Consider the following 22,479-nt stretch of genomic DNA (forward strand, 5'->3'; position numbering starts at 1 on the left):
CACTACAATTTAATACTCAGTGCATGTCTGTTTTCTTTTTTTTTTAGGAATCGTTTGATCAAGAACGTACCATACGGGACATGTGCGTGGCTGTGAGGGAAATTTGCCAAAGAGAAAATGCAAACCAATATGAAGAACAGTTTTTGAATGACTACGAACGCCAATAAAACAACATGCAAGATCAACCGGCTTTATAAGCGAATAAAGTTTGGAAATCATGTGTCAATGTAGCTAAGTTGGGTAAATTCGAAGATAGTTAAACTAAACAACATATGACAGAATCATGTGAATTCCAAGGAGAAATAAAGCATTAAATAAGTGCATGAAATGCTGTTTGTTTTTCTTCTTTTATCCGTCTGCGCTTGTGAGGTAAACCCTATATACAAAAGGCCAGAAAGAATAGGGGAAGACCTTAATGGTGTGACATAGTGCACGTTGCAAACAATAATTTTAAGGTGGCACTGTCAGGTTCTTTTCGCATTGCGTTTCACGTATTGTATAATTTCTCGAATAATTATTTTTGCTACAAATTAAAATAGCGTTTTGCAATCGCGACCGGATAATGTAAATTACTACATTCAGAGAGGTCAACTACATTTTTACCTTAGTTGGCTTTCGTGCGGGTCTTCTATTAAGATCGAATTTGAATTTAGAAATGTTGTCTGATTAGGGTGGTAAACAGGAGCTCCCCGGAGCAAACCCCTCGGAGAAAGACGACAGTCCTGACTCCCGACCGTCCACATTAGCAGATGACTAGCGCATACTGTGTCAACGCCTACAATGAATTTGTGTCGATTAATAACTTATTACTTCATGGGTTGATTACTAGCTTTCTAAGTCATTGCGTGTTAGAAAATTATATCGCCCACAGAATAATAATAGGCATGTTTCCTGCCAGTTTTCCTTAAGGAGGGTCTCGGTTAACGGTTAAAATTTTGGCTTTTGTACGGCTAACGGTTAATTGATTTCCATAACGGTTAACAGAAGTAAAAAGTTAATTTTAATTGTTTTTAAATGTTAAAATTTAATCAATATTATTGAAAAACATAATTTAGGTCTCAGGACCATTCTGGGACGATGAAGTGGACTATTTTTGTTTATCTATAAGCTTTTATCATTACTGACCGATTTTTTACGGTTAACATATTTTACGGCTAACGGTTAAAATTTTCCAATTTTTTCGCCTAACGGCTAAATTTTTGTCCGTTTTACGGCTAACGGTTAACCCCATTGAGACCCTCCTTAAGTTGAAATCGTTTATCTCTGTCTGCGAGTCCGTTGTAGTTATCAGCTCTTATTATGTGCCATTTGAGTTCGTTGAAGTCCCAGTTATTACATAAGCATTAAATAAAATGCTTTAATTACAAAGATATTAAAATATATTCATGACCTTGTTCTGGTTGGAGTCTCACCTGTTCGCTACGGTTTACACAGGAGAAAATAATAATCGCTTAAAAAGTATAAAACACTGAGAAAAAACAGGAACAGTTGCTATTCTCTGCTATTTTGTTCTACATTCAGACGAAGTAATAATGGATCCTAGAGCTGTTATTCTCCTCATCTGGATTTTAGTCTCAGCTTCTATGATCTGTGAAAATGAAGCAGTTTTTGGCCCGGCTCAGGGAAAACGAGCAACAACATTGCCACTAATAACGGGCAGAGGCGTGTTCAAGGAGGTAGTAGATATTGATATGTAGAATGTTTTTTTTTTGCTGACTTCCATTAACAAACGTGTCTGAAACAAACATTGTATTCCAGAAGAGTTCAGCATTTTCAACTCAATTCAAGGCCTTTTGCTACATGTATTAAACTATTTTGTTTGGTTAGCAACCATCTTACGTCTACATTTTCTTCCTATTCCTTCTGTTTGTTGATCAGGCTAGCTGTAAAAAGGAACACAAAAGCTAAGGAGGAATACCATAATCTACTGGCCATGATATGAAATGTTTTTCACTACAATTAAATGTTTAGCTTCTTTTTTTTTCAGGATTCGTTTGATCAAGAACGTACCATGCGGGACATGTGTGTGGCTATGAGGGACGTTTGCCAAAGAGGAAATATAAACCAATATGAAGAACGGCACCCGAATGAAGGCAAAAGACAATAAAACACCATGCAAGATTAGAACAGCTTTATAATTAAACGATTTTTCTGATGAAAGCGGCAAAAATTTAATCAGTAAAGTTGAACAGCCTGTGACAGTACCATGTAAATTTCAAGGACAAATAAAGCAATAAAAACGAGGCATGAAATACTGTTTGTTTTACAGTTTAATTCCAGTGAGATCAAACCCATTTGAAAAGAAAAAGCCTTACGGGTAGATGTACCTATGCCATAGCATTGCATGGGTTCAGTTATGTAAAAATTTTCAAGGTGGACGATCAAGGTCTATTTTTATTATTCTTCATTGTGTTCTTTTTTATGACATTTCTCTACAAAAAGCGGTAATCAATCAAAACAGGATATAATAGACTACACCCTGAGAGAAAAGAAAGCTAGTTTTAAAATTGAATTGGAACTGATGGCACTGCTTTTTGAGGGGGAGGAAAAAAGACGCATCCGGAGTAAAACCCCTCGCGGAAACGGTTAAAAGAACCGACAACAAGATAACAGGAGAATTTTGTGCCCAAATAGAAGTGTTTATCCTGTTAATAGCTTGATCAGCTCTTAACCTGAGCCTCTGTGAATCAAGGATGTCAAGTGATGATAAATAAACTCAAAGTAAAAACGCTAGTCAGTGGCCAGGGAAAGTCATGTGACGTTCAGCTTTATCAGATAGCTAATGGAAAAAATGTCGAAAAAAAGTATAAACCATAAAAACGATACTACCCTATGATATTATAGGTTGTTTTAACCATAGTTCGTATGATTTAACTTTTTCTCGAACCTTTTTCAATCAGGTGTATATAAAGAATAAGTGTTTCGTGCAGTGAAAAAACAGTAGACTGAAGTATATGTAAATTGTTTGGTGAAACGTAACAATAGATAAGTGGCTTGACAGCCGGACATAGCGTTTGCTTTTTTACTGCATTTACCGTAAATCCTCAAGTTGTTGTATTTTTTTGTGGCGAATGCATTTAACTGAACTAAACTAAGCCCCCAGGAGACTTAATTTGTGAGGGTCATAAGTGGAAACATGATGACAGTTTTTAAAAGTTTTAAATGGCGACGAGGCCGCTTATCAAGTAAGAAGCCGACGCCAAAGGATCTTAAAAACAATTATATGTATTTATTTCTTTGGAATTTAAAGATTATCCAACGACGATCCCATCCTCATTACGAAACACATGACGCCAGTTCAAATCGAAATAGAGGCTTGACAATTAAATTCTGTAAACTGAACGAAACTTCGCGTTGTTTTTTTTCCTTTGGGTACGGATGTCAAACTGATGCACGTGCAGAACCATTCCACCGTTCTGGGATTCTAGTCAAACAAAGTCATTATTGACAATGCTCGCTGTCGTGGTTTGTCAGAGTAAATTAAAAAGCTAATGAATAAGCGTCACCATTAATTGTAGCAAGGAAATGGAACTACCTGACTGTGTGTATGCGTGTGGTTTTATTTACACACAATGTGAACTTATACAGCTAATCACTGATGCAGTTGCACTTTTAAAAATTCGTTCATCTATCACTTCTGTCATTATGTCAATACTGTTGGGAAAAATAGACCGCCCCAAATTCTCTTATCCTTCAAGTTGTCTTCAACTTGAGCTTTGGCAATAATTTTATTTTGTGGAAAACAATTCAGATGCAGTTAGCCAAGTTGTCCTCTTTTAATTACTTTGCTTTAACGTAAATTTTAGATGGTGGATGACATTGCTTATTGCTTAGACAATTGTGGAAGTGATATGGAACACATTTATTTTTTCTACTACATTCTGAAATATTGATCATGCCCTTAGTTTGCTTAGGGTCGCTCGCTTTTTATGTAGCAACACGAATTATCTTTGGAAGGGACCAAAGACTAGGCGAACAGTCTAGCGACAAGTATTCTATTGACACCATATCGGCTAACGGATCGTTTTTAAAGAGCCAATAAGAGGGCAACAACACACATTTTGGAAAAACATGCGGACAAGAGGTGATAACTTGATACAAATATCTCGATGCCAACAACGTTTGCCGCTTAGATTTTAACGCAATGTTGTCTTGAAAAATTTACCTCTATTGCTCCAAAACCATACAAAATACCAAACCAAATTTATGGTGAGGTGATTATCACTGCTGTAAAGAATCCGCGAGAAGTTGTATCTTTGATAATCGTAGTTCAAAGGGAGCTATTCTTACGAACTTGTAAATATTTTATGCACTTCTCGGCTTTAAAAACTGACAAGCGTGACACCTGCACTCAGAGGCAATGATTTTAATAATCGATGAATTTTTAACGCTGAATCGCTCAATATGATGAAGTGAGATAATAACCGTTTAACCAATGAAACAGCAAAGCCTGACACAGCTGCGTCCCTTGAGTGAAAACAACTCACGTGAAGGACAAGAAACTCCAGACGAAAGAATTAATTTGAATTTTAAACATATGCGGTCTCTTTACAGCTTATTTACTGAGGACGAATTTTGGGGGTTGAGCAGGCGTTTTTTCCAGTCGTGAAACAAGTTATTCGTCTAAGATCTTGTAAATCTTCGCCAAACAAATGGGCCAGTTGGTGGTGAGATTCAAGGAGTGGCGCGAAAAACTTGAGTTATCGCACGACAAGGCAAAACATGGTAAATATACTCACTTTTATTTAACATTTACAGTTTTACGATAACAGTTAAAAAGCGGTTGTTTGTGGTAAAATGTTTCAAATAAAACAACCAGGCCAGAATTTGACAGAGACATATATAAATCTAACTGAAGATATGTCTTTTACGGACTTGTAACAAGATGATATGATGACATGTCGTATATTCCGTGACTCCAAAATATCGCTTAAATGTTGGATCATACGCACTGTTATTATTACAAAATAATTTGAAATTTACAAAACTAGATATTGCAACTGATGTAAATATATTCGACATAGTTATTCTAGCCCAGAAGAGAGACATTTTGCCATGCCTTGGGCTAAATTTCAACGCGCTTGCAACGAAGATCAGAGAGCAAAATTTTCCAAAATGATCTTTGCTGAACACCTTGATCGAAAGCTGTTTGATGTTTGTTCTTTTTCTATTAGCTAAATTCAGGATATTTGTGAAGCGACCTTCCAAAAAAAGACGCATCTCCTTGAAATGAAATTTAAATCATCAAAACTTTTTAGTTTCTTGCGCGGAAAGCGTCATTTCTGTTTCGAGAATAAGAATGAGCTACATGCTGCGTGCATAATTTCATCTTTATGAATATTTATTTAAATTTTTATCCTTCGGGCGAGAGAAAGTGTCAATGAGAATTAGTACCTTGACGAATTAACTAGCTTTCTAATTCATATTCGACATGCATGTTTGTGAAATCATAATTACTAATCTCCTTCGTTGTTCAACTCATCATCAACTCTGTCAATTGGAAATGAAGTTCAGATCTTTGTTGACTACATTTTGTGTTGTTGACTGTGAATACAATTAGAATGAAATTAGCGACGCTCATAACAGCTGCGAAACTTCAGTGTGGAATAGTGAACTGGTGACGAGTATACGCCCATCCGGGAATAGGGCGCATTCTCTGCCGGCGTTTTGATATTTCAGTTCTACGTAGAAACATTCAGTTTCTCATGATTCTCTAGAGATTCTTCTGAAAACTCATTATTTATAACGCCGCATTCAATATTGGAATTTGTTTTACTAAAATAAAAGTGGTTTGAAAAAGCTAAATATTAACCGAACTTCTCACTCATTTTTCACGTTATCTCCGTGGGAGGCGGGATCCTGTCTTTTGCTAGTTTTTCGATTTTTTTCTCCGTTTACTTCGTAGTTTTTGTTTCGATAAGAAGATTATCGAACACCTGGCTTATGCCGAGACCAAATGAAAAGCTCATTGATTCGAACTTGACAGTTTTCTTTGGGTGATATATTTTTCTTAATTTTTATATATCTTCCGCTGTTATTCTCTGATCCTGAGGTAAATAAGTTCAGATTATCTTACCAGAAATAAAACTAAAACGGATATGTTCCAAGTACAACTGATAAACCAGTTTGAGAGCGCGAAAATTGTGTAAGCTCCCCGTCCACACTCGAGGACCCAGGGGCAGTTTGTAAATGTGAAGGAAACGCGATCTTTGTTTTTCCCCGTTAGGCCAACCACACTGAAACGGCGTTTTCGGTCACCGAAAACGGGGCTTGTCACAGTCATAGTCAAACGCTCACCAATGAAGCGTATCGTTTTTACAATTACCCGGGTTAATGTGGACGGAAAGCATTTTACGTGGCGTTTTCAAATTTCTCCGATTTTTCAAATTTACCCGGGTCAGTGTGGACCAAATTTACCCGGGTCAGTGTGGTCAGTCTAAAGCTTTGGGTACTGCGATTGAGTGTTAGTGTTATTCTACCTGACTACTAAATAATTTCCATGGCCTGGCCGCTGTTTACTTATCAGTAACATCCATATTAACTTTATGTGGACAGCGTCGTCCCAGAGTAACCGTCCAGAGCAAAAGTCGCTAACCAGTGGAGACACAAAGAAACCGAATAGAGATTATGGAGCAACAAGTGAAATTGAAAACCTTCCCTCAAAGGAGTTACTCAAGAAATTGGAAGTGTTGGAGTGTCTCTTGGAAAACCAAAGAAAATTTCTGGAGGACCATGATGCTAAGATACAAGAGATAGATGACGTTATCAATAAACTTGTAGCGGAGCAACAAAAGAGAGACAAACAAATCGAGAAAGGTAGGAACTTTCACTTGTAAAGGAAGTACTTTAATTAACCCCTACTTTACAATGGGGGGGGGAAGGCTTATTTTGTATTTTTAACAACTCTATCGTGGTATAATAAATAAAGCTGTAAGCAGCACTCCGTGGGATGAATTATTTATTTCTTTCCTTTATTTCTTTTTCTCATAGCATACCACTCGGAGGCGGGGAATAACTAGGGAGGGGGGAGGGGGAGGGGGCCATATCACATATGGCCTGTAGTACTTCTCTTGCTAAGCGCTAGCTGCCCGCTGATGGAAATCAAGATGCCTATTGTAAACAACGCTTCATTAATTCTATAAGAACCTATTTACGGCTAAGATGGACAGATTTAGGTTCTTAGTACAGTAAATTTAGAGTATAATAATACCATTTTTTAAAAATTGTGGGAGTCTTTGGGGGGGACGACTTTCGTTAAGACATAGTTTGTACCCAACGTTAGCAGTGGTATTGGAGTCACAATGGTATACGAATCTTTCGAATTTTTCAACTTTCTATTTCGGTTGTCCTCCCTTTTCCAGATATTCCGTCCAACCTACAAGATACTGTGTTTGATCTTCTTGTTGGAATCAACGAAAGGAGATGACGAACAAGCCGAGTCACGTGACCCTTGGAGGAGATTTGAACATCACGCACGGATTCTGAAAAGTCACGAAGAGCGACTTGAGAATAACATCACCAAGATCGAGATCATCAGGGAGATGCTGGAGCAGGAAAAAGGTACAATTCTGTGAAATATCTCTGAAAACTATTGCATTTTTGTTAAATCTTTCAGTTATTATCCGGCTCACGAACATTACAAAATGTATTCTTGTCGTATCCTCTTTAAATTACAAAAATTAGAGGAATGTTACTGAACTAGCTGGAGAAGTAAAACTGGTTCGAATGGAAAGACAACTAGTCGTCCATGGCTCTCTTTATTCCTCTCTCCCATGCTCCACCTTGCCTACTTCATGATAGATATGCACGAAACGTAACATACAACTGATTGCAAACATTTAATTTCTTTTAAGGGTTGTTCTATTGGTCTCTAGTCCCCTAACATAGAACGTATTTCACCTCTATCTCGTATTAACTTCGCTGTCATAGGACACTTACTTCGCTAGTATACGAAATAAAACGAAAAACGAAAAGAGCAAATCTGACTTACTTGTACGAACTATTTTGAATTTACAGTTTAATCTAAAAATACACTAGAAAGCTTGTGTGAGAATTTCAGTCTTTCTACTATGAAACTCAATGAAATCTCGAAATCGGGAAAGTCGTCTATTCATACTACAAATTGAAACCTCTAGCTCTTTAACCAAACAATCCATAACTGAATAACTCTTAGTTTCTGTTAAAGAAATTCATTTTTTTCCAAATTAAAGGTGAACAAGAAAAAGCGCTGAAGCGGAAACTCATTGTATACGAAGAACAGCTGAAGAAGAGGAGTGAAAGTTACGAAAAACTGAAGAAAGAAGTGGAGGAACAGCTTCAAATACAGCAGAAACTTCAAGATAACATGCTAGCTGGTTTTATTGTGGGTTTTGTGATTCTGGTGATGATCTGCTTGTTACCGAGAACGCTGTTAGCCTCTTGATAACATCTCTATATAGTATACCATCTCTATATACCGACGCTTCTGCCGATCGGAGAACATTTAAAGGGAGCTATGTCATGGGGATTTCGACAGATTTTTGGTCTAAACTGTTCTGAAATAAGTGGTAGGCAACTAAACCCATATAAAATATTATCTTTGAACATCTAAAGGAAGATGTAACTTTGACTTGCGGATAGCAATCAAACTTCGGCTATAAATATCGACTTTTTTTGAAGGCGCGCGGAAACAACTTGAAAACGTTGGCTTACATTTTAATATTGCAATCCATTTCCATCCGCGCCAACGGCAGGCGACGCGCTTTTAAACAGTTTTAGTAGTGCTCTAAAATAGACCACTAGTTTTAAGATTCCTATGACACAAATCTTAATTTGGGCTGTTCAAAATCTGTTAAAATCCGTGACATAGTCCCTTAAATAACTGTTAACAAAGCATTTTGCAAGACTTTACTACAGTAAAAATAAATATTATATATAATATATATTTCAAGAAATCCATTTTAGATAGCATTCTTGATAGAGACGCAACAGTGTTACTGTGTTGCTAATATAAGTGGTTACGGCGATCTAAATCGCAAATTCATTCGCAGCTTTTGCAGCGGTATACGTCTTATACTGCATGTAGTCCCTTGGCGTTCCTTGAATAGCGACTTGGGTTTTACTAGACTGTACAGTCAGGGCTTTTGTTTAATCCTCCTCGATTAGATAGCAAAATAAGTCTGAGCAAACGTTTGTCCTCATCGTATCCAATGTTGAATAATTAATGTAAAATAACTGTAAAATAATGTTAAAATTCAACAAACTGTTAATAAACAAAAAATTTAATAGTGACAGTGTCTTATCGTTGTTTGACAGTCTTCTTCATAAACGGATCATCTTGAAGCCAGTTTTAATTCTAATGTTTATCACATAAAAATAAAATTTGTCAGGATGATAGAGATTCTCTTTCAAATGTATGTTTTGATCATCATGCCAACGATTTTTGGAAGGGCCTTCAAACCTATCCACTTCACTCTACTCCAATCCAATCCAATCCAATCCAACCCCTTAGTACAGCTCTCAATTTGTTTGCACTATATTATATATAGCTAAGTACAAAATGTTGCATGATTGTAATGGTTAGACCATTTTTGGAGGGGCGGGGGGGAATCCTGATAAAAATTGTTTGAAAGAGCAAACAAGCTAATAGTTTACCTGCACGGGAAAAGGGAAATGAAAGGGAAAATGTTTGCAGACCGCAGATAGTCCGCTATTTATACATCACTAATACCCAGGGGGGGTACTGCAGTATACATGACGGGGAGGTCCGACGTATTGGGTTGAAAATACACCCTCGGATTTGGGTCAAGAGATCTGTCATGAAGGTCGAAGTCTGGATGAAAAAAGATCGAGGTGCAGGCACTGGGGTAGAAAAGGGAGGATGGGGTAAAATCAGGCTCGTGATTTGGGCGCAAATGAAGCCCGCGGACCCCCCGCGAAGCAAGTACCCCCCTGGGCACTAATATCAGAATTTATGCCAGGAAATTAGTTTTCGGGTGTTCATTTTTCAGAAATTTCCCGAGGAAGCATGTCCCCAGACCCCCTGGAAGCGACGGGTTAAAGCCTGTCAAATGGGTTCTGTGGACTCAAAACCGTCTACTTTTTAGAAACCCCCAGCTACTTTTAATAAAGGTTTAAAAAAACCCTGAGGTTTCCTAGACGCATAACTACATGGCTTGTATACTTTTTACAAAATGTAAACTCAGTTTTGTTTTAACAACCAACCAAGGCCACTTGCTGGACACCAAAAAAAGTTGTCTGCAGGAAGATGCGGCCCGAATACAATTTGTTTCCACAGACAACGACACAGAAAAAATTGTTTGTTTTGAAAAGAGATTTGACCCCCCCCCCACCCCAGAAGAATAATGGTCCGTCCCTAATACTGAGACCTCAGTGACACAAAGTCAGATACCAGTTTCAGAGCTGTCTTCAAAAAATATTGACAACCAAAATTGACTTATTTGGAAACTACACATTGTCCAAGTCTTGACTGGTTGTCGTGGACAAGTACTTCTTGCTGTCGGGCAAGCAACTTTTCATACTCACTTGCCCAACGGGAAACTGCTCGGGCAAACCATCCACCAACCTACAGTGTTTCATAATTATGATTTTAAAACAAAAAAAAGCAAGCAGGGAACTGCCCCGAGCAAGCAAAATTTAGACTTAACCAGCTCCCACTGAAGGTTTTTCTGGTTTGAACGCCCCCTTAAACTGTCATTAAAACTTTGGCCTATGAAATCCAAAAATGTAGCTGGGAAAAGACTAAGCCAGCTCAATAAAAGGCATAGCCAGCTTTTCAGCTCTGTGCATTTCCAAACTATCCTGTCTATGTTTTCTAGTGAAATTTCAGCCTGTGATAAGCTTTCTTTGAGCCAGTGAAATTAGCGGGAGCTTTTTCCTTGTGGTGGGAATGGATATTTTCTGGAAATAAACATTTACACCATTACTGACTATTTGCTGGTAGGCAATGCTTACATGTGTTGACATATTCTGAACATCCTCTTTATATTTTTGTATTATTATTGCAAATACTTGCATGATCTATACAATGAGTGTCTACAAATAAATGGTAGAATGCCTCAGCTCAGCTTATTTATGAAATAGAAAAATTTGCCTCTTTCAACTAAGGGAAATGATTGGGAGAATGAGAAATGCTGAGAGCCAGACTTATTGTGTTTCAGCAATTATTTGAGTTTTACAAAAAAATGATAGAAACACAGAACACTTTTTTCCTGTGGGATTTTTGCAAGGAAAACAAAGAAAGGAAACCAACAATAATGATAATCAAAATGTAAATTCTCTTTGCTCACATAATTGTGAAATATGTATTTCTTGAGATGCCTGTATAGATACAGAAACTCTGCTTGCGGCATAATTACATGTTGCTCTACTAGTATTACTCTGGTCTTCCCTGAATGAATTACAATCTTACATCATTGCATCCTACGTCATAGAAAAAATTAAGCGATCTGCCTTCCCATTGGAAGAAAGCACTTGCCAGTTTGCCAATGTCTTCAGTGCACAAATCACCTACTCTCATATCACGTGGAAAATGGAGTTGATCACAGATCACACGACTACCAGGACAGATGTTTTCAATGGAGTTTACCACCTTGCCCTTTGGTTTGACCATCAGAAGTCTTATGAAGTAGTGTAAATAATGTAAGTCTTCACTTGAAATGTTAACAGCTGGCTCTTTCTTCGGCACAATACTGACTAAAGTTAGATATTTGTGTTTTTCTTTGCCACGTGCAGGATAAAACAGAGAACAGGGTTCACTAAGTAACACATTAACATCGCAGAACATTTCCACCATGACAGACTGTCTGTTATAATGTTTACTCCCATACTGGGCCGTGATTTTTTGTGCTCGATCCTCTGCATAGAAAAATGCCAATTCACATCTACCCTTTTGGAAGATCCCGTTTCTTCCAGCAATTGAACCCAGATGTCTAATTAGAACTCTGTGAAGAACTGACGGATTAATGGCAGCTTCAATCCCCACAAATCTCGCCGCTAAATTGTCAGATTCCCATGGCTGCGGTTTCACGAAGTGTAGAACATCCTCTGAAGCAATAGCTGGGGGAGTACAAATATCATCTCTCAATATGTGAGGGTCGATTTTACTGAAATCACCATGAATCACATCAAATCGTTTGCCCTCTGAAAGTTCTCCTTGAAGTTCCCAAAGGGAAGGATGAAATCTTCTCTCAGGTTCAAGTCCAATAATATGAGATGCTCCGGCTTTAAACAGAGCCCTTGGTAATACCCCAGTGCCAGGGTTAGTTGCAATCAAAACGTCATCTTGCAAACCTCCAAGACTTTGAGCAATTCTCGCGGCCAAGTTCTCGTCTAGAATATATTTATAGTTTCTCTTCAACTTACTAAATAGGGAAATGTCATGTTTCGTTAACAAGGGGGAACTTGTTGAATATAACAACGTAGTGCTCCTATGAAATGGAGACGAACCTCTCAACTTCCCAACAACGTGCCTCCAGCGAGCCGCCATGTTGTTGTGATGTAATACACGTGAAAGCGAAATGACTTGTGGGAATGTTTTACTTTCAAGATGGCGGAAGACAGGGAGGTGTTACGGTATATCTGGGATGGCCGATTACCGGTCTGTTTTAATTTAAGTTCAGATGAGGTGGTCACAGTAGAACAGCCAGATCCTTACTATGTGAGTAAACACTTTATAAATTTTAGCTCTTATGTAGATTGGCGAGATTGAGGTGCATGTTTGAACATGCAGGATTGCTTCTCCAGATTGCTTACAAGATCTGTTTGCTCTGTACGTGGGTTTACCTTGGTGTAAGAACCTTTGAAAAATGTCTTTGTTTTGGAGTTATTGTTTTCCTGCTCTATATTGTTTTGAGGTTCTTTGTTGTCTTGATCGTTTTTGGTTTTACGTCACTAGTGAGTTTCAGGGATCACCGAGAATGATACCTGTACGTTTTAGAATCGAGAAAATAGTTCAACTGTGACAGGCTAAAAGCTATAAACGTTCGTCAAAATTTCCTTTAAACAGCGTTACCTCCTGGAGTTTTACACAACAACAATATTTATTCAGTCATTCTCAATGTTTCTGTCTCGTGGGTCAGCTGTATTCTTCAGGGTACACTAATAATACACTGATATACCACCAGCAGTTGACCACAGGCAGTCAACTCTTGTTATAGTGGACACGCTCGGGACGTCGTTTAGTGACCATTATAGCAAGAGTCCGTAATAGCAGGAGTCATTTCCAGTCAAACCTCTTATGCTGGGGATCTGGATTTTGTCTGTAATAGCGAGTGTCTGCAATAGTGGGGTGTCCGCAAGGCGAGAGTTGACTGTACATGTAGGTAACCAGTGTGCCATTCACTGTATCAGCAGTTACATTAACAGAGATGCCAACATAAAAAGATCGAAATCTGAAAACCATCTCTTCAGATCTAGGTGTCCGAGTCAAAAATCTACTTGCCAAACATTAAAGGCGACATGCCATAACTTAATAAAATAACCAGAGATTCCAACCCTCCCGATTTGATCGGGAGTCTCCTGATTTGATGTGTTGCCTTCCACTCTCCCGATTTTTATCAGATTCTCCTCATTTATTATGAAATTCTGAAAACAAGAGAAAAATTGCTAATCTTTAGTACTTTTTTGCAATCTGAGTGCAACAAAAGTAAAAAAAAAGCGCAAAAAATGTTTGTAAAAAAAATAAAGACCTTTATATACTCAGAAATGATGTCAAAATGCCTGAAATGGCACTTGAGAGTACCTAAATTTGCAAAATTTCCCGGTGGAACATGCCCCCAGACCCCGCTAGAGGCTCAAACCTTCAGCGCTAAAAATACTCCCTATTTTGCTTCAAAAAGAGTTGGAATCACTGAATTAAAGTGACTGTTCAATTTGTAAAGCTGAATAAAAAATTAATGAGCTACACAACACTGATACACTATGCTCTTCTTGCCCTCCTCCGAAGTTATAGTCTATGCAATATGAGCAGGTCATAGACTTTGTATCTTCAGAATAGTTAAGCCATGGTTGACCAGTTTTCCACTGTGACTGAAATTTTCCTTGCCGTGAGTTTTGTTGAGGCTCGGAGCCTTCTGTTTGAATTTTCTTGTTTTCTGAATTCCCAGTTTCTTCTTCTAAATCTTTTGATGTATCTTTTCGTTTTTTTCCACCGCTTTTGTTTTTCTCAGATGTGTTTAACGTAGCGGAGCAAACATCTTCGCTTCACCGAATCCACCATTTTCTGAAGCACATGACATAAACATCTGGGAATTTTTTAAGAGTTTGGGTGTGACTACTCAGCGGTAAACACAAAAAAAGATGGCAGAGAATACAAAGGTGCCTGTATGAATCATACCGGTAACAAATGGATTGGCTATTACAATGTACCATTTCTCATGCGGAAATCTCAACCCAAGATTATAATTTTTAAGGTCTTTCAGCAACTGTTCATATCTTTGAGATTTGGTCATCAGTGTTAAATTCTGGTTGTCTCTGAGGACTGGACTCGTGACCGTAAATTTCAGACTATGGTATTGTCTGAGAATTGACCAAGTATCAACCAAATGTTTGGCAAGTGATATCAAATTTGGCAGGATTAATTACTCAATTTTTCAACACTGCTATAGTTTGTCCATGATTTGTACAGTATTTTCTGTTTAAAGCAGGGTTTACAGTACTTTAATTTGTTTTATTACTCATCATCAAGCCAAGTGACTTGCAGAGCTGCACCAAAAAGTCTGCTGCAATTTCTACTCATCCAAAAGTTGAAGAGTGCTACTTTCTATCCCTAATAACTTTATGTACATGGCTACATTTGTCACTCTTTTTCTTAAAGGGACTATGTCACAGGGATTTCGCAGATTTTTGGTCTAAACTGTTCTGATTATTAGTGGTAGGCAACTTAACCCTAAATAAACCTTATCTTTGAACATCTAAGGGAATATATAACCTTAATTTGAGGATAAAAATCAAGCTACGGCTATAAATATCGATATTATTTCGAAGACGCATGGAAAACGTTTTTAAATTGCAATCTGTTTCCATCCGAGCCATCCGCGACCAAAGATGCTCGTAAACAGTTTCAGTGCTCTTATATGGCAATTTTTAATAAAAATGAACTACCGTATTATATTTTAGGTTTCCTGTGACAGAAATATAAATTTTGGCAGTTCAAAAATCAGTTAAAATCCATGCCATAGTCCCTTTAGATGATTACCGTATATCAAATAATTTAAACAAAAATATATGATCATATTTTTCAGCTTTTAGTCCCAAGATTAAGCTACCTGACTCTTGTCACAGATAAAGTTCAAAGACATTTCCAAAGGGCGATCAGTAATGAAAGTGTAGATGAATTGTGGTTTGAATATGATGGACAACCACTGAAATGGTGAGTCATGCTTTAGCCAATGAATAACAGTGCATCAGGTTGCCTATTGAGATAAAATGACTTCTGTGGGACCTTGTTAGAATGTTAAACTTTGTATGTGCACGCACACTTTTTTTAGGCTCACAAATGCTTTACAATAGGTCAAAAATTAAAAATTAAAAAAATAACAAATAAAATAAATAGTAACAGCCAGAATGGATTTAACTGTAAGCTTGGCAAAACAGGAAATCCTGAACTTAATTTTAAAACAAAAAAGTGATAGAAAATGAAGAGCCTGGTGTCCCCTGTTAAGGGTATTCCAAAGCCCAGGGAGCTACCACTGAAAATGCCTATCACCATATTAAGTGCAAATATTGAGAACTTGACCATAAGGATCTAGTTGTTAAACTTCTTCTTAATATACATCATTTAAATGTAGTTTTGGTTCGATGCCTTAAGTGCCTCCCTTTAATGTATCTTTCATCAGTAACACTTCATACATGTACGTAGTTACTGTTGTATTATTTGTCTCTTGTCACACTGTTTTTATATACATCACTGCAGGCATTATCCTATTGGTGTACTGTTTGACTTGTATGGTTCATCAGCTTCACTGCCGTGGAATCTCACTGTTCACTTCCAGGTAATGATCTTTATTAAAATCTAAGGATAGCATTTCCTTTGGCTTTGACACATACTGTATTATCCAATTTAAAGATGGTTCAGTACATGTTGGATCTTTGGATCCTTGTTTTATTCTCTTTTTTTGACCAAGTAGGGAAGAACATGGTGCATAAAAAGGAGCAAAACACTCAGTTGATAAATTGTGGTACAGACCTCCCAGTAGGTTAATGAAAAGTTTTTGTTTCAATCTGTAGAGATTTCCAGAGAGTGAAGTAATGAGATGTCCTGGAAAAGAAGCTATAGAGGCACTTTTCATGTCTGCCATCAAGGAGGTAAATATGGAACATTTAAAGTAATGGTATTGGCATTTTTATAATTTTTATAAAATGACACTGTACATACATGATACACTCTATGGTTTACCATCGGTGAACACAAAAAGGATGTCACAAATGTTCTGAAATAAAGCACCTGCAAAGACACCCTGCAAGCAGAGCCTCTTTTACCTTCCCTGCGGTTGAGATTTTGGGAAGTAGAAAGAGGCTTTGCATAATTCGTGTCAGTTACCGCAGCCCCAAAGTTTGGGCTAGACAGCCCGGACAAAACCGGTTTGACGATTGCTCCCGCTATCTAATGCGGTTTGTGCGCGCGTGCAGCTTGTGGATTATTTAAGATCTCCTTTTTTTGCAAACCAAGAAGAAATTTCACAGTTAAAATTGTGTCCTCGTGTAAGCTTAAGGCGTAAGCCTTGCGAAAGCCTTGCACATGCCCAACAAAGATTTGACCCAATTCTTGCAAAGCCTTTCTTCGCAAGTATATCAGTGGAAAAGAAAGGTCTCTGCTCGTAGGGTGCTGCAAAGATCATGCTTGCACTTAAGGTTTTTTAATTTGTGCCGCCCAACTTGTTACACACATGTTCTCCACTTATGCATGGATCATTCATATATGCATTGCAATTCTTGTCATTACCAAAGGTGTTTGTTTGTTTATAAAGTGTTGGTTTTTGTATATGTTGTGGTTTAAATTTATCTTTGGTTTAACTTTTTTCAAACCGGTTTGATTTTTATTTTTCATTGTCTCATTTTAAATCATAATCTGGAACAAAGGGAAATAAGAATCAAACCTGTTTGAATAATTTTAAACTAAAGATAAATTTAATTTTATTCATTTATTTTGTTTTGCAGGCTGATAATTTAAAACACAGATCCCAAGTAATAAATTCAATGCAAAAGAAAGACCATAAGCAACTGTGGCTTGGCTTAAGTAATGGTGAGTTTGGTACAGAGCATTTCTCACAGTGCAGGTGTTACATGTAGCTGAACTTGAGTAATAATAATAATAATAATAATAATAATAAAACTTTATTTAAACTCGAATTTAGAGTAGCTTGACAAGCTAATATTTCCGAGAACGAAAATGTGGGAATCCATGTGGTGCCTCTCTCTACAACCCTCCAAGTTAAGACCATTTCAGTCGCCATGGCAACTAAAATTTTGGACATGGCGACTAAATTGGAACCAAAGTCATCAGCCTGGCGACCAAAATTGAGAAGAAGGATTAAAAGCTTAAGCTTAATTAAGCGACTTAAATGTTTTACTGGCAACCAAATTGGAACAGTCACTGGCCAAATGGCCACTAAAGAAAAAAATAAACTTGGAGGGTTGCTCTACCCAGGTGTATAATGGGAACCAGTGGATTGTTGGGACAACCTGACAGACTGCTTGGGGGTTAACCTGCGATGGACTAGCTTCCCATCCAGGGGGAGGGGGGAGCAATACTCCTTGCTGCTTTATGCAAAAGAACTGGAGTTATACACTGAGAACTATCAGTAAGTTGCGCTTAAAAGGCTTTAACAGTTGTGCAAAGTTTAAAAGATATGTTACTATTTTATCTAACAGACAAATTTGAACAGTTCTGGGCTGTGAACCGCCGTCTGATGGAAAGAACTGGAGATGACCCTTACTTCAAGTTCATTCCTTTCAGAATATTTCAGGTGATGTATTTAGTAACTTTCATTTAAAAAAAAATGTAGAAAGCTATTGGAGTCCAATATCTCATTGTTAAAATTCAGTGATACATAATCAGTGATAGAAGTTACAAGAATTAAGGAAATGATTACCAAAGAGAAGCTGTCCTTGTCAGCTACATTTACATACTTTGAAATAATGATGATGATGATGATGATGATGATGATGATGATAAGGATAGAAACTGTGTGGAGAGCCAGTACAGATTTGGATAGATTTTTGTGTCTGCTGGTACTGCAGCAGACACAAAAATCTATCCAAATCTGGTCAAGGGAAGCAGCCCAACTTTTCCCTTTCAAACACTATGCTTATAACATACGTAAAAACAGTCAGAAATTCGAGAATGTTTGTTAAACCATTAAGATACGTGAAAACAGTCAGAATTTTGAGAATGTTTGTACATTCTCGAAATTCTGACTGTTTTCACGTATCTTATAAGCATAGTGTTAAGCATAGTGAAAGGGAAAAGTGGGGCTGCTTCCATTGAAGCCACCTGTTAAACAAAATTAAGTGTATGCTTGTAGTGTTATTACATTGTAAATCAGCTGATGAGAAGTAAAGTATGGCAAATGGTTATGAGAATGAATATCTTGAGCAAAATAGCAAAGTAACTCTAAAGCGATTTAATTTAGTTAACTCTCTAGGTACAAACTTGAGGATATACATGTGCAGTGTTGTGATTTACCAGCATAATGAATTGCTTTAATAAGGAAATGCTTGTTCATAAAAACCTTACTTATGTTTCTTTAATCAAATTTGCAGTCTGATAAACAGTTTGTCCAGGAGTTGTTCAGACCTGTTAACGAAAATGGTGAGTGCCTCCTTAAAGAATTTAGTATGGTGTTTATGATACGGATCCTAGAGAGACTAGAGAGTACATTTATATTACCAGAATGTACACTAACTGCAATAAGGCTTGCTCAGTTGCTGAACACTGCACTTTTATCATGTGCTTTTCTTGTGCTTGGGTAAAGTTACTTTTTACCACTTTAGCATTTGCTTCCAGAATTCTCTGCAAATGAGTTCAACATGTAGGGCTGGTAGCACTAGTGTGCTATCGGTTTTTTGTCGGGCCTTTAAAAGTCATGTATGTCAAAGTGCCTTTGGACTTAGGTTAGACGTGCATTCTACATGAACCGCCTGAACAACTCACTAGGTCCTCATTCATACCCGCATTCCTCATTTTCCCACACCTATCCAGAACCTAATCGCTTATTTAATGTTTTTTTCGTTTTTAGGCGAGCATCACACACTTGGTGACTTGTTACATGAATTTGTTCCTGAGGTGTTCGCCAGTGGCAGTGCATTGATTGATAATGAATGGAGAGTTGTAATTCAAGGAATTGAACCCCCTCTAGAGACTCCTATACACTGGATAAGTGAACATTTCAGCCATCCAGACAATTTTTTGTACATTGTTATCGTGCGGGTTGTGTAGTTTTACCGATGGCATCCATTTCAAGTGTCCACAGGGACTGAACCTGCTCGCAGTAAAGCCATAATTCGCGGTCATCAGAAACAAATTCATTTTCCTTTGTTTTTTGTGATTTAGAAGCGGATCATGGAGGGAATTGCGCATCTCTGGGTGGGCATTTCTTCCAAAAAATTATCAAACAATATCTTGAAAAAAAAAAGTTGAACGATAACGCAAAAGACGCATTCTAATAATATTCGAGCCGGCAGTTTCCTCCCTTCCCCGTTTTCACCGCCAGCTATCGCAAATCCCTTGTCAATGAAGGTGTTATATAGCCTTTTATTCCTTTTTGGCCTAAATGAAGTGACACAAGACAGAGAATTTTTTCCTCCGTTTGGGAGTTTACCAAAGGTCAAATATTTTCATTTACTTTCAGCTGGTTTATTTTCTTGTTAGCTGAAGAGACCAGAAGTGATATTGCAATAATAGAAATTCAATATAACGCGAGAAATAAAGAGAAATAAAAAAAATAAACTTAACCGAGATAGAAATAAAGCAAGAAAACGACAGCTCCCCACTTATGAATAAATCCCGTGCAGGTCACCCTGTACTTCGTAAACTCGGTGCTTTGCTCATCGTGAAGGTTTATTCTTGGTTTTAATGTATATAGTTACAGAATGCATGGGAAAAAGTAGACAAGTTGTTTAATAGTGATAAAATTGTAATGTTTAATGAAGGTTACTTAGCTAACGTTTTATAAATGTTGCCAAACTGATGTCCTTTTTTATGCTGAGCAAGTTTCCTGCACAAGTTTCCTGATTTGTGTAAATAAGATCGTTTAACTAGTACTTTTGCGGAAAGTATAGAAACTTTATACAACTAAAGGTTTTTAAAAAAACATATTTCTTCCAATATTATGCTCAACTGATCAGTTAACGCGTGCTAATTCAAGGAACATGCATTTTCTAGCAAGATAAACAGCTGTCGGTGTTTTGATAGCGTCAGTTGTGTTCCTTTTACTTTCAGGTTAATTGTATACAAAAATCATTATCACCCAGCTTAAAATTTACCATCTTTATTATTTACTACACATTTGATGATCTCGACATTGCTGATCCTAGCAGTATGCAGGACGCGGCGTGTCACATATCAACCTAGTAAATGGCTCAGCTCACAACGAGTCTCGCGTAGCTCAGTTGGTTAAAGCGCCCAACCGGTATCTGGGAGGCCATGGGTTCGATTCCCGTCGGGGACTCGGATATTTTCTTTGTCCCACGCTCGTCTCATTGTTAAACAATTCCTCTTCATTATTTATCACCGAGCTTTAACTTTGCCATCTTTCCAGAGAGTTCCATTCATTTTTCAAATGACATCAAAAACGTAATGCAAAATGTTCACAGCTGCGTAACGTTTGATAAGTATTGAGCATTGCGGTGTTAATTCATAAAACTTCGGTCAAGTTGACGGAAGTTTTATTTCACACTTCTGGAAATCGTCTTTGTTAACTGCTTTTACCATCATTGGTTTTGACAGCACAAAAGAAGCATCATAAAAAGCTATTCAGTTAAAGTAATTAGTAATACCCTAACGAAATTTGTTTGAAAGTATATCGAGTCCGATGTGCCGTAATATAGATTATCCTCAACAAAAACGAGATAACTTTTTCCATGTTTTAGCTACAATCCACGCCTAGACCAGGAAATGAAAAATAGGAAACCCTAACTGTTAGTAAAATGTAATGTGATATGGTATAAATGGCCTGTAACGTTCTTTTATGTTTACGCTTTAAACAAAAAACAAACTTTGCAGTGTTGTCTCTATTGTAGCTTTTCAACAGTACTGACAATGTGCATTGTCAATAGAGGTTTATTTGTACAGCAGGGTTTTTTTTTATAACGGTGTCTACTTTAATTAGTTTCACCGTTTCACCGTTAGTTTGACCAAGAATCGAAATTGTAGTTCTCAAGGAAAATCTCTTTATAAAATCTCTTCATACCAAGAAACAATCTACAAAATGAACATTTCATCCAGCTTAAGGCAATATGCAACAGAAATAAAATATAAAGAGAAAAATATCTGTTACTGTTTGCCATGGGAAAAAACTTTAAACGAGGCCGTTTTATTTGTGGATGAAATAATGTGCAGCAAGTAATGTTTGCCCATGGAATAGGTTTCACACGAGAAACGATTTTAAAATGAAAAAAAAAATAGATGCAGCTGAAACGTTCTAAGTAAGTTTTGAAGTGATATGAACGCGTTCCAAATAGAGATTGCTTTAGGACGTTCTGAAAGATGTAACAGTTTTGGGATTGTTCTACGATCAAACATCCGGTGATGTTGCTTATATTCCTATTCCGAAATATGGAATAAGGCGCTATTTTACGTTATCAGGCCTGATAACTGGTCGGGCATATTGGCCGTATTTACTCGGGATGATTACTTTCCGTATTTACTAGCCTGTGTACACAGGCGTACGTATTTACCTAAACATATAATACGTTTTTGACGTATTACTCGACTTCTCAGGTAAATTTGGCCATTCATGTTTCCATGATTTGTGCTGCAATTTGTGTTTACCAAATTGTTTACCGGGAACAGCAATCCAATTTTCATCGCAATCTGGAAAAGAGTACAAAGATAAGAACTAAAAGTTAAGAAAAAAACGCGAAGGTTAACTGATCGTGCATGGAAAAGCAGTAAACTCGAGTACACAGTTGAACGAGCCAAAATGAGGAAGTAAAAATAAAGTTTCCAATTTGTTTGCCATCCTTCAATTTTCAGAGGGAAACAATATTTTTCTGGGGATAAAAGAATAGCCAGTATTACTTAATACTAATGACCAGATGTTATGAAACTGGTGGGAATATCCATGTGATCAAACAAACAAAAGAATCGTTTAATAGACAATTATAGTACACAATTGTCTTCCTTTGTAATCGTTGCACATATAAGTTTAAAGCTGTTTAAGATCAGATCAATTTCTCTTCCCATCTGAAGAGGTTCTTCCCTCAGGATATCGTTTGCTGTTGAAGAGTTTTGGAGCCTTTTTATCTCAGGTACTTATT

General features: G+C 37.3%; 3 protein-coding genes, 2 long non-coding RNA genes and 1 pseudogene across 7 annotated transcripts in view; 5 read left to right on the forward strand and 1 right to left on the reverse strand.

The window, feature by feature from the left end:
* The window catches only part of LOC144634777 (uncharacterized), a 78,608-nt gene that overhangs the window by 53,282 nt on the left and 2,847 nt on the right, over window positions 1-22,479 (forward strand). The window contains exon 1 of one of the 2 annotated variants that reach the window (XM_078493809.1): window positions 22,382-22,470. The exons of the other annotated variant lie outside the window; for it this stretch is intronic. The gene's annotated coding sequence lies outside the window, so the exon portion shown is untranslated. Of the gene's footprint in view, window positions 1-22,381; window positions 22,471-22,479 lie in introns of those variants that run through there. 2 annotated transcript variants of the gene reach the window in all.
* LOC144635253 (uncharacterized) overlaps window positions 1-22,479 on the forward strand; it is a 35,951-nt gene that overhangs the window by 428 nt on the left and 13,044 nt on the right. The window contains exon 2 of the long non-coding RNA XR_013567336.1: window positions 48-285. This is a non-coding gene — a long non-coding RNA (uncharacterized LOC144635253). The remainder of the gene's footprint in view (window positions 1-47; window positions 286-22,479) is intronic.
* On the forward strand, window positions 1,418-2,242 carry LOC144651024 (uncharacterized). Its single transcript, XR_013570245.1, has 2 exons — window positions 1,418-1,676; window positions 1,988-2,242. It is a non-coding gene; the product is annotated as an uncharacterized LOC144651024 (long non-coding RNA).
* LOC144635105 (uncharacterized) lies at window positions 4,500-8,431 on the forward strand (annotated as a pseudogene). Its single transcript, XR_013567308.1, has 4 exons — window positions 4,500-4,725; window positions 6,556-6,816; window positions 7,362-7,560; window positions 8,211-8,431. The product of XR_013567308.1 is annotated as an uncharacterized LOC144635105 (transcript).
* LOC144651034 (dimethyladenosine transferase 1, mitochondrial-like) lies at window positions 11,271-12,487 on the reverse strand. The gene has a single exon (XM_078510896.1). It carries the CDS (start codon window positions 12,485-12,487, stop codon window positions 11,399-11,401), a length of 1,089 nt encoding a protein of 362 aa, XP_078367022.1. The 3' UTR covers window positions 11,271-11,398.
* LOC144635057 (autophagy protein 5-like) lies at window positions 12,540-20,259 on the forward strand. Its single transcript, XM_078494128.1, has 8 exons — window positions 12,540-12,658; window positions 15,243-15,370; window positions 15,914-15,992; window positions 16,228-16,305; window positions 17,158-17,242; window positions 17,872-17,966; window positions 18,763-18,811; window positions 19,239-20,259. The coding sequence occupies exons 1-8, from the start codon at window positions 12,548-12,550 to the stop codon at window positions 19,436-19,438; spliced, it is 825 nt and encodes a 274-aa protein (XP_078350254.1). The 5' UTR covers window positions 12,540-12,547; the 3' UTR covers window positions 19,439-20,259.

Source organism: Oculina patagonica, chromosome 1 (assembly GCF_052425735.1).
Source record: "Oculina patagonica isolate OP01 chromosome 1, crgOcupat, whole genome shotgun sequence".
Classification (NCBI taxonomy): Eukaryota; Metazoa; Cnidaria; class Anthozoa; order Scleractinia; family Oculinidae; genus Oculina; species Oculina patagonica.

Coding starts and splice junctions, on each gene's coding strand:
- LOC144635057 (XM_078494128.1), top strand. CDS start 12,548: ATGGCGGAAGACAGGGAGGTGTTACGGTATATCTGGGATGGCCGATTA. Junction 15,371..15,913: donor GATGGACAACCACTGAAATG/GTGAGTCATGCT, acceptor ACATCACTGCAG/GCATTATCCTATTGGTGTAC. Junction 17,243..17,871: donor GTGGCTTGGCTTAAGTAATG/GTGAGTTTGGTA, acceptor TTTATCTAACAG/ACAAATTTGAACAGTTCTGG.
- LOC144651034 (XM_078510896.1), bottom strand. CDS start 12,487: ATGGCGGCTCGCTGGAGGCACGTTGTTGGGAAGTTGAGAGGTTCGTCT.